Source organism: Vanessa tameamea, chromosome 29 (genome assembly GCF_037043105.1).
Source record: "Vanessa tameamea isolate UH-Manoa-2023 chromosome 29, ilVanTame1 primary haplotype, whole genome shotgun sequence".
Taxonomy (NCBI): domain Eukaryota; kingdom Metazoa; phylum Arthropoda; class Insecta; order Lepidoptera; family Nymphalidae; genus Vanessa; species Vanessa tameamea.
The window spans coordinates 4,039,585-4,055,266 of NC_087337.1; the positions used below are offsets into that span (position 1 = coordinate 4,039,585).

A 15,682-nucleotide genomic window follows, 5' to 3' on the forward strand; every position below is an offset into this window, starting at 1 on the left:
TATTTTATTTTTTTACATTTAACTAGTTTTACAATTTATTTTTACCAAATATTATCTGCAGAGACCAGACATCGGGTAAAGACCTCCCCGAAAGACACCTAATTTTCTCTGTCCTAGGCAATTTGTTTCCAGTTTGGGCCGGCTGTCCTTATAATATCATCTTCCCGACGTGCCAATGGCCTTCCTCTGCTTCTTTTACCTTTCCAAAATGTCACCTTTAGGGTCCAACTCTTATCTTTAAATATTTATCTTATATTATATATTTAAACTAATTTTATAAATGCAAAAGTAAATCTGTCTGTTTCACTATAACGGCTAATCCAATAAATTGATTTTGATAAAATTTTATTTGAAGTAAGCTTGCCTTAAAATACTTAGGCTACATTTTACACCTAAAACCTACCACCGCCAATAATGGGTTCAATGTTTAACTGTGAATGTGCAACAAACATCAGACAACAACAACAACTGAACAGATATTCTACCGCTAAACTGCAGTACCTAGTATTTTCGTGTTCCGGTTTGAAGGGGTGAGTGAGCCAGTGTAACTACAGGCACAAGGGACATAACATCTGAGTTCCCAAAGTGACGCATTGGCGATGTAAGGAATCGTTAATATTTCTTACAGCGTCTTTGTCTATGAGCGGTGGTGACCAGTTACCATCAGGTGGCCCATTTGCTCGTCCGCCTTCCTATATCATAAAATAAAAACACACATACAGACTTACTTTCCCTGTTCGTCTCACTTTAAGACTACTGACGTGAATTCCATTTCTTCTTACAGCTCACAAGAATTTGAAAGTGTTCATCACTCACGGAGGTCTGCTGAGCACGCTGGAGACGCTCCGGTTCGGAGTCCCCATCATAGCCATCCCCGTTTTCGGGGACCAGCCCTCAAACGCGCAGAAATGTGTGCGAGGAGGACACGCACTGAGGGTTGACTTCACGCCAGATATGGGGGCGCCGCTGAAGGCCGCCTTGTTAGAAATGCTGAGCAACGACAGGTTACGTGACTTTACTAGTTTGTTTCGTGGCCAAGTGGTTTAAGTGAGCCAGTATAAGTAAAAGCATAATATCAATTTAGATCCTATGATTGGTGACGTGACCAATTATCATCAGGTTGTCCAATTGCTCACTTGCTCTCCTAAGATTTGTTTATAGCAAACAACCCATCTTTGGTAAGATTAAGTTTCCACTTAAAACTGATAAAACAATTGACAAATTAAAATAAAATCGGTTAAAACAGTTAAGGTTTGAATGTATTGCGTAAACTAATTTTGAATTCACTTATATTTGACTTAAATATGTCTAATTCTTTACAATGTATTTTTATTAGTATGACTATTGAACTTTTATACACTTACAAATATATAGTTATCCTTTGCAAACACAATTGCCGTCTCAACATTGACAGCAAAAAGACAGTACCATAAATTTGATCACAAATCACACTAGTGTTGCATATCGATAGTCCACTGTCGATAGACTATCGATAGTATTGTCACGTGTCAATACTATCGACACTATCGATAGTACCGATAGTATCGATAGCTCCCCATGAGCAATACTATCGATACTAATACTTTTAACCTAAACTATCGATAGTCCAAAACTATCGATACTATCGATAGTATTGCCATAATCAATAGTATTGCTCACGTATATCTATCGATACTATCGATATACTGAATAGTTTTCGAGGTCAACTATCGATAATCAAACTATCGATAGTTCTGCAACGCTGGATCACATTTAAACGTCATTATAAGGGAAACGCTTGAGGCTCTCACCAGCGCCATTAATTAAGAACCCATCAATTTGATGTATACAGAATAAAAAAACAAGGAGTTAATACTTGATGACTTCCAGGCAGGAAATATAACATACATATATAATTGTATTTAACTAAAATGACTGTATTTTTAAACGTTGAAAAAGAGTAACTACTGAGTTTCTTTCCGGTTCTTCTCGGTAGAATCAACATTCCGAACCGGCGGTAGCTTCGCTTAATATAGTTTGTTAAATGACGATTCAAAAGTGCTTGTAAAAGCCTACTTGAATATTTTGATTATGATATTATTGGTTCACTTTGTTAAACCCGGCCCTTAAATAATATTTAATATCACAGTTACTACAAACAAGCGAAGTACCTGTCTCAACTGTTCACTGACCGCCCTGTGAACACCACTCACCTCATACAGCACTACGTCCGGCTCGCCATCAAGACCAACGGTGAGTCAGCTTGTCTAACCTAACTTAACGAACTGTTAACATCCCACAGTTGAGCGAAGATCTCTCATATTGAGGTTCCGAGTTTTCAGCTAATATTTAATTAAATATTATAGTAATGTTGATATATTTAACGTTAATCTGTTTAAGTTCTTACGAGTCTTAAAAAACACTATTTATCATTAATATTATTTGAAGCTTATTGTTTTGTATCTTTTTTTTGTTAATCTTGGAATAATTCATGTTTGATAACCTTATTTCATATACTTTCATAATATTTTACTTTTATTACTTGTCTTTTAGTTCACTTCATGTTTTAATGCAACAGTGGAAACTTTTTTTGGCATATGTTAGAATTATTTTGGTATTAATTGTATGTATTATACTATGCTGTATTTTTCCCTAAAATAAATAAAATAAAAAATAAATAAAAAAATAAAATAAATAATTCGACGATCTTCTCAAATGTGAATTTCCAATTTTCCTCATGAAGTATTCCTTAACCATTTTGAACTCTGGTCGAATTTAAACTTATAAAATCCGGATAAGAAAATCTGTACCATAATCTTGAATTAAGGTTTACGTGGTCCATACCGCTGGTCCATATTGGCTCTAGAACCAAGGTAATTCCTTATTGAAATAGTTGTATTTGTTTAGTAAATAGCTCCATCTGGGTAGATACCTCTTAACAGCAATACAGTATTGTTGTATAACAAGCTCAAAAAGCATAACGACTTAGTTTCCAAGTTTGGTGATATGAGGAATGATTAATATTTCTTAAAGTACCGATGTGTATAGGCAGTGGTGACCACATACCATCGGGCGGTCCTGTTCAAATTAGCTCTATTTATGAGGTTTTTATTTCAGTTGCTATTTTCATTTCCAGGCGCTCACCATCTCCGCTCCAAGGCGCTCCTCTACTCGTGGTACGAGCTGTGGATGCTGGACCAGTTTGCTTTCCTCCTCGTCATATTGTATATAATATACAGCGTGTTTAAGAAAATCGTAGGTTTGTTTAGAAAAGATAAAATTGTCAAAAGCAAGAAAGAAAAAAGGCATTAAGTATTATTTATTTAAATAAAGACAATGATATTGGTTTTTTTATTTTATTTTTAATTTTCAAATCCATAATCCACAAAGTTACTCCTAATTTTCTTTTATTCTATGATTGTTTATTTTTAATTGTCTTTTTTAAATAGATGTTCACGAATATCTGTTCCTCGATCAATCAAAAAATGCAGCGGTACTCTTGGATTTTGCAGCTTACCATAAGTTTGGAAATCCAAATTAAAGTAGGCTTTTACACCCACAATAATCATTTTTTGATTCATCGGATCGGATAGATTCCTCAGTAGCTATACTGAGGGCTTTACTTGCTCGTGTTCATTCGTCGAAGTTTTTTTTCGAACTGTGTATTGAGACGGACGTTTAAATATAGCAGTACTTTTTAAAATAAGAACATCAGTAACACTTCCTTATTTGCTTAAAATTAAAAACGTTCTAACACGATTCGATTAAGTACTGAAAACCTCAAAGGAAAGGATGAATCGATTAAAAGACTACAAGTTGAGTTCAAAAACATGCCTTAACTTTGGATAAATAAGATTTCAAATTGGATACGCGTTTTTGTAGGTTAAGACAAATTTCGAATACTCGTTGGAGTCGTTTGTGGTAATAAACCTGCTATGTTGAATATAACTCGGCGTTATACAAAATGCTTGTGAAAATCGACTTTTTTAATTAACCCGGAAAATTATCTACTTATTTCATTTTTAAATTTAAATATTTATAGACATTTTATTGGCAATATCAGGATTATTCGAGATAAGTGGGCGTATATTCAAACGATTTTATATGAACGATCCACAAATTCAGTAAGTTTTTAATTAAACAAATCAATCACACAGATATATTCACAATAGTCATCAATATCGATTCGTTAATAAATCATATACACAAACACATATAAATCACTGAATCTATTACAAAAGAATAAAGATAATGTTGGAAATTAGCGATTCGTCGCATACGTGGTGCGCGGGAAATCTTGAATGTAACCGTCGATCCAAAATGGCCGCCGCGCTAGCATCGACGCGATGCTTCACTAGAGTGCCGTTCAACTCCCATTGACACTCTTTTCCAACCAGTATGAATAAACAAGATGGCGCACCATGCGCCGCCATATTCAAATTGTTTTTATTTTTAATCCTGTGAATCGGCAGAATATCTGATGAGTGGGTGGTACCTACCAAGTAAAATCACTCTATGCAATTCATAGTCAAATATTCATAGCTTGTTGTAATATTTTTGTAACCTCAAGCCCATGTGAACAAGTCCTTTCGAGGGCGGGTTACACAATATCGGAAAGAAGAACTAGAAGAAGAAAGCGGAAAATAATATATGTTGTTAAATGTTAACAAAGAAATGTAAATAAAAATACGAACTTTTAAAATATAAATAAGTGTCTAAATCAGTGATATATATAACACTAAAAAACATGGTTTTAGCTTTTAGTATCCTTTAATTTAATACCCATATCATGCATTTCAAATAGCCAATCCGCCATCTTGGATGTCCGCCATGTTGGATTTAAGTGACGTGACTATTTTTTTCGTATTCCTGACAGCAAACCCTTTCATTTGATATACATATCATGGGGGTGGATTTGAAACAGCCAGTCCGCCATCTCGGGGAGGCCGCCATATTGGATTTGTAATGATGTTTCTTAGCTAGTCATGTATTGTCACCAGAACTCAGAGCGTGTGCAAAATTTCATCCTAATCGAAGACCGGGAAGTGGCTCAAATTAAGATTCCAAGATTTTCTGTGTATGTAACATAGTTAGTTACAAGTGAAGCTAATAAATTTTTATTTTCTATTTGGGCGCGAACAGTAACGTCGTTATTGGCGCGACTTGTAATTCGTTAAAAGTGTTTGCTGTGTTTTATTTGGCCTTGTAAGCTCAACTGAGAAAGTAGTTTACTTCAGTACGTATGACTTGGTGATTTGTTTATGTTAAGATAAATTCGAAGTTAGAACTATTTATGGTTTGTTATTAAATTATTTAAAGTGATTTATATTCTTGACTTTTTTAATCTATTTCACTTATGTACGTTATGTATATACATATATGTTCTGCTACTGCCGAAAATTAAAAGTCACGGTGACTCAGCCTTTATGTAACATCGCGTGACTACAATGTAATCAAATAAAAATGGTACAATATTGCGCAATTTATTAACAAACATTTTGTAATATAAACTTAAATATATCGAGATTAGGCGTTATATTGTTATGCGAAGATTATATACCTCAATGATGATCTGTTTCATTGATAAACATTGTTGTTTTGAACGCTTCAGTAAAAATTTAAACGTGGAATCGATCGGTCGTTTGAATTTTAAATTATAAATGGAATAGTTTAAATTTGGAATGTAATTTCCTTGACTGTGTTGTTATATTAGAAAACTGTTTAAGTCGAGTAAGTAGGTTTTTTTTTATTATTTCATAGTTTTAAATTTGTTACAAATATTAGTGATGTGTTAAATTGACGGTTAACAAAATTAGTTATTGATTTTAGAAATATTTATTGAATGCTATCAAATAAACTACTCTTTTTAGTTGAAATTATAAAAAAATATATATAATTTTCCTGAATGAAAATCCGAGCCGTTCCTAATGTTTAATTTACTGAATTTCTGTCAATATTAATTTAGTGAAGAGCATATTTTTATCCGTTTTGTGCTATACATATCAGAGTAAAGCGATCGTGAACTCGGATGCGACAGCAAAAAGATAAGGCTATCCCTGTTTGTAACGTTTATATTTCATAAACAAATTGAAAGTTGAATGAGACAAATATATATTTATATTTGTTTATTCAAATACAACGCCATTTACAAACTTATATAGTGCGAATCATTTCTAGTAGTTAACTGAATTTGAATTTTGATACTGGTGTGCGATACGTATAAGAACTGATCGTATTATGGTATTACGAGTAAATTAAAATGTATGCTGCGCTTTTTTTGCGATTACTGCTACACATGGAGTACTGCTCTCACATCCGGGCGGGTGCTCCCCAGTACCACCTTCCAATTGATCGTATCCAACGCAGAGCGGCTCGAATTATCGACGATCAAGCTTTCCGATCTGCTTGATCCTTTGGCTTTGCGAAGAGATGTTAGATCACTCTGCATCTTCTAACGATTTTTTCACGGGGAATGGTCCGAGGAATTGTTTTGATTAATCCCGGATGCTGAATTTCACCTTCGGACATCTCGGTAAAATTCCAAGTTTCACCCGCACCACCTATATATAATATATATATATATATATATATATGTCTATATATATATTCAAGACAATTTCTGCCTCACACAACCACTCTGTGGAAGGAACTTTTGCCGGCAGTTTTTCCGAACTGATGCGACTTGGGAACCTTCAAGAAAAGAGCGTACTCTTTCCTGAAAGGCCGGCAACGCACCTGCAAGCCCCCCGGTGTTGCAGATGTCCATTGTCAGTGGTAATCACTTTCCATCAGGTGAGCCTCCTGCTCGTTTGCCCCCTATAACATGAGCCGGGCTGGTTGACACTAGCCGTTTTATAATAATTATAAAATGTATAGTAGTCCAGGAAATAAAGACATTGCACTTCGGAAAAATTCGGGGAAAGCTGGATTTTTGGATGAACCTTGAAAGTTCCCATTGATCCATGTGCCGCTAAAGAAGTTATCCAGAGTCAAAGGTCAACAACGCGACAAACAGTTTGTCACGATTATCTCGTGAGTGGTCATAATTACGGAAAAAATGTGGCTATTAAATTTGTAGCTCTGAAAATTTCCAGTAAAATTTTTTTTATCACTTTTTCTCGGAAAACTAAGCGTTTTCGAGAAAATTTGAAACACCACCAGGTTTAGACAATTCACTTACTTTTATTATCCTAACAGTTTCATGTTTTTATTCTAAAATCTAAAATGTTTACAATTTTCCACACGAGAGAGGCACCCATCTTTTTTTTAGTAGATCTCGACTCGCTTCGAGAGGCAGTCGCGACATGCTCAATACAACCGATCGAATGAAAACAACGAACAACCGGAAACGCTATCGCATCGATACATCAAATAGGGCGACTTGATAACAATACCCTTTAAACTCGGCCAACAAGTACGAGACTGATACCAAAAATTGTTATCTTAAGATACTACAATACATATTCAAACACTGTACTCCGTAACACAGGTTAGCCGTATTTTCATACTGTTCTTTTTATGATGTAGGTAGGCGGACAGTCAAATGGGCCATTTGATGGTAAGTGGTCACCACCGTCCATAGACATTGGCGCTGTAAGAAATATTAACCCTTCCTTACATTGCCGTCATTAAGTCGGAATCGGACACGACTCCTAAATTAATGCTTAATGCGTCTCTGAACACCACCTGTTTCCCGGATTCGGTTATTAAAAACTGATATATCCGGTAGCCGGTGATAAGGAAACTCACGAGATCAATCTTGCATTGGTTAGGTGTGTATTTAATCTATTTGCGAGACATTCAAAGAGCGAAATAAAGTTTTGTTCGAATACAAATTTCCACCAGCGTCCTTTGTGGTCATTTTATTTCGGTTGTTTTGAAATAAGTTCCTAGTTGTTATACGTTTTTGGAGAGCTAAGAAAACGGTTATGTTTTTTAAATATTCTGCAGGACAAGTTTCATAACGATTTTTTTTGTTTTTAAGGTATTTTTGTGGAGAAAAAAATCAAAAAAATATTGAATTAATATCGTTTTCCACCTCGCATTTTTAAATTTGGACCGATTTTTATGGTTTTAATATTGACAAAAACCCAGTATTTATTCGTTTTTATAATTCAGTAGCAAAACAGAGATTTTAATAGATTTTTTTTAAAATTAATTTTTGAGGTTGCATTTTTGACTAAATTTGAAAAAATCTAAAAAAAGTCAAACTCAAAAATGATACACTTTTGCATAATGCATATGGGGGTTAAAATTATCGCAATAAATCACCCCTATCACTTCCTAACAGGAATACGTAGAATTACCCATAACACTGTACATCAAATCAATATTCCCGCCACGAGTATCTGTCAAATCTGTCAATGTTTATGTTGACAGATTAAAAAGAAAATATTATAAAACTATTATACAAAGTGACAGATACTCGAATGCAATATACAGATAATAATAATTCGTATAATATTAAGTATTACATTATAATGTGGTCTTATACAATGGAGACAACAGAGCCTCAGTGTCATGTTCCGTGACTCTACACAGTATTCTGAAATAAAAAAAAATGTCTTTCAGACCATGAAGTCAGTGCTAGTGTTCCTGTCAGTCGTCGCCACGGCTTTTGGTTACAACATCCTATGTATTCAATCGGTGCCTTCGAAAAGCCACTACCATCTGATGAAGGGCATCGTGGATCCGCTCTTGAAAGCTGGGCATCAGGTAATTCTTATTTATTTTTAATCTCAGCTCAGCTATATTGTGCAATAATAGCAGCTCTTGACTAATATATCTTTATTTATAAAACAACAATATTCGTGTAAACAACTTATATCCACTTTAATTTTTTGTCCAAAGTTCCGATAACAGTTTCGTTTACGTTGAAAACGTAATTTTTTCGAAAATCCATAAAGTAAATCATAAACTATTCAAGCTCTCGGCCAATGATATCACGTCTATTCGATGTCAAATGTTGTTTATCTTGTGTTCTCTTGTGGTTGGAATATATAAAATTATAAGCATAAACTTTCATTAAACACCAAGTTTTCGAGAGCTTGGTATATTTTTTATAATGAATCTCGTATTCAGCGTTTAAATCTTCAATACCTTTTAAAAGATCGCTTGGACTGATGTTATATAAACACAGACAGGAAAATGCTGCATTTTTGGAAAATATATATTTATTTTTCAGATAACATTCATATCGCACTACCCTGAATCGAAACCAGTGAAAAACATGAAGTACATTGATGTTAGTCACATAAAGATGCCAACCGAAGGTGAATCAAAAAAAAAATCATAATATACTTTATTCAAGTAGGCTTTTACAAGCACTTTTGAATCGTCATTTAACAAACTATATTAAACGAAGCCACCACCGGTTCGGAATGTTGATTCTACCGAGAAGAACCGGCAAGAAGCTCAGTAGTTACTCTTTTTCAACATTTAAAAATACAGTCACGTTAGTTAAATACAATAATATCTGTATTTAATATGTCCTGTCTGAAGTCAACAAGTTTTATGGCATACAAGTATTAATGATAATAGTTTTGAGATTAACCTTGGTAATCTTCGGCTTTGTGCTTGGGTAGCTCACAATCATCTGGCAAACAACTATGTTTTACTTGGTGGATTGGCCGTCTGCGGAAAATTCTCCGAAAACACCCGCAATCAACGAACGAGGACCTAGCGGATTCATCCACCCATTTTTTTTATTTTTTAGTATTTATTATATATATATATATATATTTGTATATTTCGTTCTTCAAATTTGTTTGTAGTTTTTTTTTTGTATTTCTGATTTAATGATCGTTGAAATTACGATTTCAAAATATTCGCCGTATGAATTCTGGCCAGGTTTTGGCGTCGCCAATTACGTTCTTTGACTCCGGGTGCGGCTGAAAGTGGAAATTTATTAATTTGTATTCTTTATATTAGTATAAAACCTTTATAAGTAAGGATCGTCGATACTTTTCGTATAACAGAGAGTTCGGTCACCCTTGCGGATTGAATACTCCGTAAAATTTGCTCATTTAATGAGTTGACATGCACGAATTGTGATTCGGTGAATTGTTCTCGGTGAATTGTTTTCGGAGAATTTTCCGCAAATCGTCTGCAATAACTGTAGAATCACAAAACGGTTGAGAAGGTATTTAATCTTAAGAAACATGAGGTCTGTGTATTCCGTGTTTATTATTATTAACCGTGCTAAATCATGTTAGCAAGGAGGGGCTTAGGGAGGCACCCTTACCTTCCTGTCCTTCTAAAGTGCGCAGCGTGTACGCACGAGGCGATAGAACTGTCTATAATTACTTACATTACAGGTGCTGAATAATATTCTGCTCGAAACGTCGTTGTCTCGCATCTCTTAACTTCGACTGACTTTTCAGCTGATGATCGGACAGATAAATCAAAGCAAAGTATAGCGGTAGTCATGGAGCTCGCGAGGAACATATCCAGGGATTTAATAGCAACTCCAGAAGTCAGGGAGGTGTTGCTCAAGGAAAAATTTGATGCGGTTGTGACGGAGTGGTTCTTCTCGGATACTAATTCTGGGTATGTTCTGTTAATGCCCGTAAAATGTTAGAGCGGAACTCTGCATGTGGCAACACCAAGCGTGCTGGTGAATCGTTGAACGATGAGCTAGACATTTTAAAATATCCAAGATTGAAGTATTTGGTGGATAGGAGGATTTTAATCGATGATGAGGAATGTATTTCTCTTTCAAGCTCCGGACCACTAAGTGGGAACTGTATGACACGCCCAAAAACTTTTAATAGGCTCGACATGAACTTCGAATCCTGGTCTATTTTCAGCTCTTACTAAATAGGCTCGCCCACAAGACAGCGATAACAATAGTGTTAATTTGATTTGATATTCATACTTGTGAAATTTTGTAAGCGCCAATTTGTATTTTTTTTAAGTATCTCTTATATTGTCCAGATATGCAGCCGTTCAGCAAGTACCATGGATCCTACTCAACTCTATGGTGATGCACACGCACATGGAAAGCTTGGTGGACACAGTTAGATCCGTACCGACGATACCAGCCTTTTTTATTGACTCGCCCATACCCATGAACTTTGGGAGCCGCCTCCAAAATACTTTATTGTATTTGCTAATGTCGACAGGATCTTTGTAAGTATTCTATTACGTTAAACTATACGTGCTTTATTTGTACGATACCGCGCAATGGTGATACAACTACGTGTCAGCGCTGCAGTCACCCAATATTCTTCCGCCAAGAACAATGATTCATATTATCGTGTTCCGGTTTGAAGGATGGGTGAGCCATTATAACTACACGCACAAGAGGCATAACATATTCTTCTTATAATGCCAATTTATTGATTAAAATATTTCTTCCAGATTGGAATACTCAGTGTTAAAGTCCGACTATGAAACCTACTTCTCCCCCTTCGCAAAAGCCCGAGGAGTAACTCTTCCTCCTTACAACGAAGCCATCCACGACATCTCCGTACTCTTCGTCAACTCGCATCCCTCTTTCTCACCAGCTCAGAGTCTACCACCCAACGTAGTTGAAATTGGAGGATATCACATCCCTGAAGAAATACCCCCACTACCAAAGGTACAGAATATATTAGCTTGATTATATACGTCAAATAGCAAAGCTTTGAATCGCCTTATTCGGTTTTAAAGGACGACCAAAGAACTTCAAATAAGCTAGTACAAGAGACCTTACTTCCCATGGATGGCGTATTGTATGTACGAAATACTCTTTTGGAATGCATTTCTTATAGGGCTTATAAGCATTGGTGATCATGAAACAATGAAAGTAAATGAATATTATGTGTTCTATTTGGTGACACAAACCGTTCTGATAGCCTTAAAAATGAGCTCCGTCTTTAACACAAAAGCATTCGGGTGTCATATTAGTGTCCTCTGGTGATCTCCTCTTCGCCAAAAATATTTTTGAGAGTTTGTTTAAAATTTCAGGATCTCCAAGATATTCTGGACTCCTCCCCACAGGGTGTGGTATTATTCAGCATGGGATCAATCATCAAGTCCAAAGCACTAGCTGAACATACTAGACGAGACCTGATCAAAGTCTTTGGTGAACTGCCCTATACCGTGCTTTGGAAGTTCGACGAAAATATCGAAGGTCTGCCAAAGAACATCCACATTAGATCCTGGATGCCACAAACCAGTATTCTTGGTGAGTTATCCAAATGTTATTGTGTATGCTATTGGTACAACCTGTAGGGATTAAATAATTAATTTAACATTTTGATGGTCAATGTAAAAACTACCACGTTTCGGAAAAGAAAGAACCCTGACCTGTAAACAGGGAATTGTAAAATTATATTGTTGCCAACTTCGACGGTGCCAGAAGGATCTGACCTCAAAAGAGACACGTATTCTGATACCATAGGTTGTCTCCCAACATCATTCTTGAGTCGAGTACTCGCCGACCGCATAACATTTGCAAAACCAGTAGGAATAAAAAGCACCAGTTCGAAAATTAATTAATCTTATAACTACAATAATGACGTAAGGGACATGTTGCCATTTTATCTTACAGCTCACAAAAATGTGAAACTGTTCATCACTCACGGTGGTCTCCTGAGCACTCTGGAGTCGCTCCGGTTCGGAGTCCCCATCATTGCCATCCCCGTGTTCGGAGACCAGCCCTCCAACGCGCAGAAATCTGTGCAAGGAGGACACGCATTGATGATAGACTTCTCGCCAGAAATGGGGGGACCGCTGAAAGACGCCTTGAAAGAAATGCTGAGCAATGACAGGTGGTGTAACTACTTATCTATTTAAATATAATCTAGACGAAATAGGCCGCTTGCCTCTTTGCATGATAAGTATACGCATTCTATCCTCTACACCGGCAATAATAAATACATTATTAATATCATAACAGATACTACAAACGAGCGAAGTACCTGTCTCAACTGTTCGTTGACCGCCCCGTGAACACCACTCACCTCATACAGCACTACGTGAGACACGCCATCGAGACCAACGGTACATATTTTTATAAGAATTCATAGTTTAGTTTATTTAAGTATGAATATTATTATCAGATTCGTTGAAAGAAGCGTTCATCTTAGGTTACACTGATAATAATTACACTGATCAGGGCCGGATCTACCGTATGGCTTTTTGGGCTTCAGCCCAGGGCCCCGTGACGATAGTGCGCAAGAATGCACAAATTTATTAAATTAAACAGATCGTATGGTTTGCAGCCCTGCGAGTCCTGCAATTAATCAAACCCATTCAATCAATTTAATTCAAGTCTACGTTCAGGTATGTCTTACCAGGGCCCCCTAAACGTACCGTCCGGCCCTGACACTGATTTCGATTCATGTTATGCTGCTGTTGTTTTGCACGAATTATAAACGCTTTTTTATATATTATCACTACGCGAGTTAGTTTTTAGTAAGTAATATCTGCGCCTGTTTTTTTAGTATTTCTCATAACACCTACCTTCCTGTTGTGAATGATACGGTTTTATCAGTATTTCCCTTATAATTATCATTATCATAATTACATAGTACAAAACAAAGTCGCTCACCGCTGTCTGTCCCTGTGTACGCTTAGATCTTTAAAATCACACAACGGATTTTGATGCGGTTTTTTTTAATAGATAGATCGATTCAAGAGAAAGGTCTATATACATGCACAATTTAGTAGAGAAAAATAATAATTTTAGAGTTATCTGATATGATGTCTTAAATAAACACATTTTTTGCGCCAACGCTGACTTCTTGGTTATTTTCGAAGGGTATTTAAGCAATACAGTATTAATCCTTATCCAATTAATTACCTTCATTATAAATTTATTATATATATTGTGCATTTAATATAGATCAATATGGCCCTTTACAACATGTAATTTAAATTAATATTTTCGAAGATATTACAGTTTTGAAATGCAAGGGCACAGCGGTTTGTATTGTCTGACAAAAAGCCGTGAACTTTGTATATATTTCACATACATTCTGTAGTATATTTAGTATCAGTATTGCACACGTGCGAAGCCGGGCGGGTCGCTAGTATGTTTAGAAGACTCGAATGTGTTTTTGTTTTTAGTTTAAGTTGCTATTTTCATTTCCAGGCGCTCACCATCTCCGCTCCAAGGCGCTCCTCTACTCGTGGTACGAGCTGTGGATGCTGGACCAGGTTGCTTTCCTTCTCGTCATACTGTATACAATATACAGAGTGTTTAAGAAGATCGTCGGTTGTTTTAAGAGAGATAAAAGTATCAAAACCGGGAAAGAGAAACGACATTAAGAATAATTTATTTAAATAAAGACAATGATATTGTTTTTTATTTTATTTTTAGTTTTCAAAACCATAAACCACAAACTCCTTATTTTTTTTAATTCTATGATTGTTTATTTTTAATTTGTCTATTTTAAATAGAGGTTCACCAATATCTGTTCCTCGATCAACCAAAAAATGCAGTAGTACTCTTGGATTACGCAGCTTACCATAACTTTGGATCAAAATCAAAATATACTTTATTCAAGTACGCTTTTACTGGCACTTTGGAGCCGTTTTACACTGTATTTAACGTAAAGCTACCACCGGTTCGGACAATAGATTCTATAGAGAAGAACCGGCAAGAAACTCATTAGTTACTCTTTTCCAATATTAGAGGTATATTGTGTTAATTAAATACAACAGGCTATTTGACAATGTGAAAAATAAAGTGTCAATTACTGTAATCAGTATATATTATGAGTTTAAAAATGGTTATTTATTTATTTAAAAATCCGTTAAACTTTTGTCACGTGACACAAAACGATCCTGATTGATCGGGTTTATGATGACGTCACTTGCTTTTAAACCTCGTTTGCCTTGCGTTTCGTATATTCTTTTAATGTTCGGCAATGAAATTTAGAAGGGAAAACTTTATCTTTCAAAATTATTGATGGGACGAGTGGACGATTGTGTACCGTTCACGCTGTAGCGAAAAGAACATTTCGATAAGCAGTGTCGAGTGTTATGCCCGAGCGTGTCAGGCAGGCCTGCGTCATAAATAAGCCCGTTGTGCCAGACCTTAACGAATGCCTTGGCTGCGTCGAGAAACAGCACCCGTACCTTTCGGTAGGCGCGGTTCTGACCTATTAGTATCTGATCGTTGTGCGGTGCACTTGGCGTACGTACCGCACGAGTGTCCGGAACGGAATCCGAATTGCTCGTTTACTATAATGTTATTAGCTTCTACAAAGGCTAAGTCCGGCTAACATTAGTATAGCCTTAAATATATACGTATTGCCACAATCATTTATACTATTATAAATGCGAAAGTAACTCTGTCTGTCTGTTGCTCTTTCAAGGCCGAACTACTGGACCGAAACATGAAGCAACAGGCTACTTTTGTATGCCCTAACGATCAACCCCTACAGTGCGAACGAATCCGCGTAAATCCATGTAAAGCTATCACCGTTTCAGAACCGGCAAGAAACTTACTCTTTATTCAATTATCTTTAAATTAGTTTACATTTGATATTCATGAATGTTGAATTAAAAATTGATCTTTGTCAGTGTAAGTTACGAAGTCTATTTTATTTTAAAGTATTAAAAAATATATGTTTTTAAATGAATAAATAAAGGTAGTCATCCGCCAGGCTGCCTTCCACCCTTAATAAAAATGAATCTTAGCTGAGGATAGCGAGTTCAAACCCGCACATTAACATCACTGATTTTTCGATCGTAAACTATATGACAGATT

At 35.9% G+C, this 15,682-nt stretch overlaps 1 protein-coding gene across 4 annotated transcripts in view; it reads left to right on the top strand.

The window, feature by feature from the left end:
- The window catches only part of LOC113402542 (UDP-glucosyltransferase 2-like), a 29,378-nt gene extending 15,123 nt beyond the window's left edge, over nucleotides 1-14,255 (top strand). Inside the window, exons 2-10 of one of the 4 annotated variants that reach the window (XM_064219698.1) lie at nucleotides 8,551-8,694; nucleotides 9,164-9,251; nucleotides 10,362-10,527; nucleotides 10,915-11,109; nucleotides 11,341-11,560; nucleotides 11,929-12,148; nucleotides 12,515-12,734; nucleotides 12,863-12,966; nucleotides 14,060-14,255. In XM_064219698.1, the coding sequence (XP_064075768.1) occupies nucleotides 8,554-8,694; nucleotides 9,164-9,251; nucleotides 10,362-10,527; nucleotides 10,915-11,109; nucleotides 11,341-11,560; nucleotides 11,929-12,148; nucleotides 12,515-12,734; nucleotides 12,863-12,966; nucleotides 14,060-14,235 (1,530 nt within the window). In that variant the 5' untranslated portion in view covers nucleotides 8,551-8,553 and the 3' untranslated portion in view covers nucleotides 14,236-14,255. Of the gene's footprint in view, nucleotides 1-784; nucleotides 1,005-2,128; nucleotides 2,233-3,115; nucleotides 3,331-8,550; nucleotides 8,695-9,163; nucleotides 9,252-10,361; nucleotides 10,528-10,914; nucleotides 11,110-11,340; nucleotides 11,561-11,928; nucleotides 12,149-12,514; nucleotides 12,735-12,862; nucleotides 12,967-14,059 lie in introns of those variants that run through there. The other 3 variants (XM_064219697.1, XM_064219696.1, XM_064219695.1) reach the window with 3 other exon arrangements.
- Nucleotides 14,256-15,682: the final 1,427 nt, after the last annotated feature.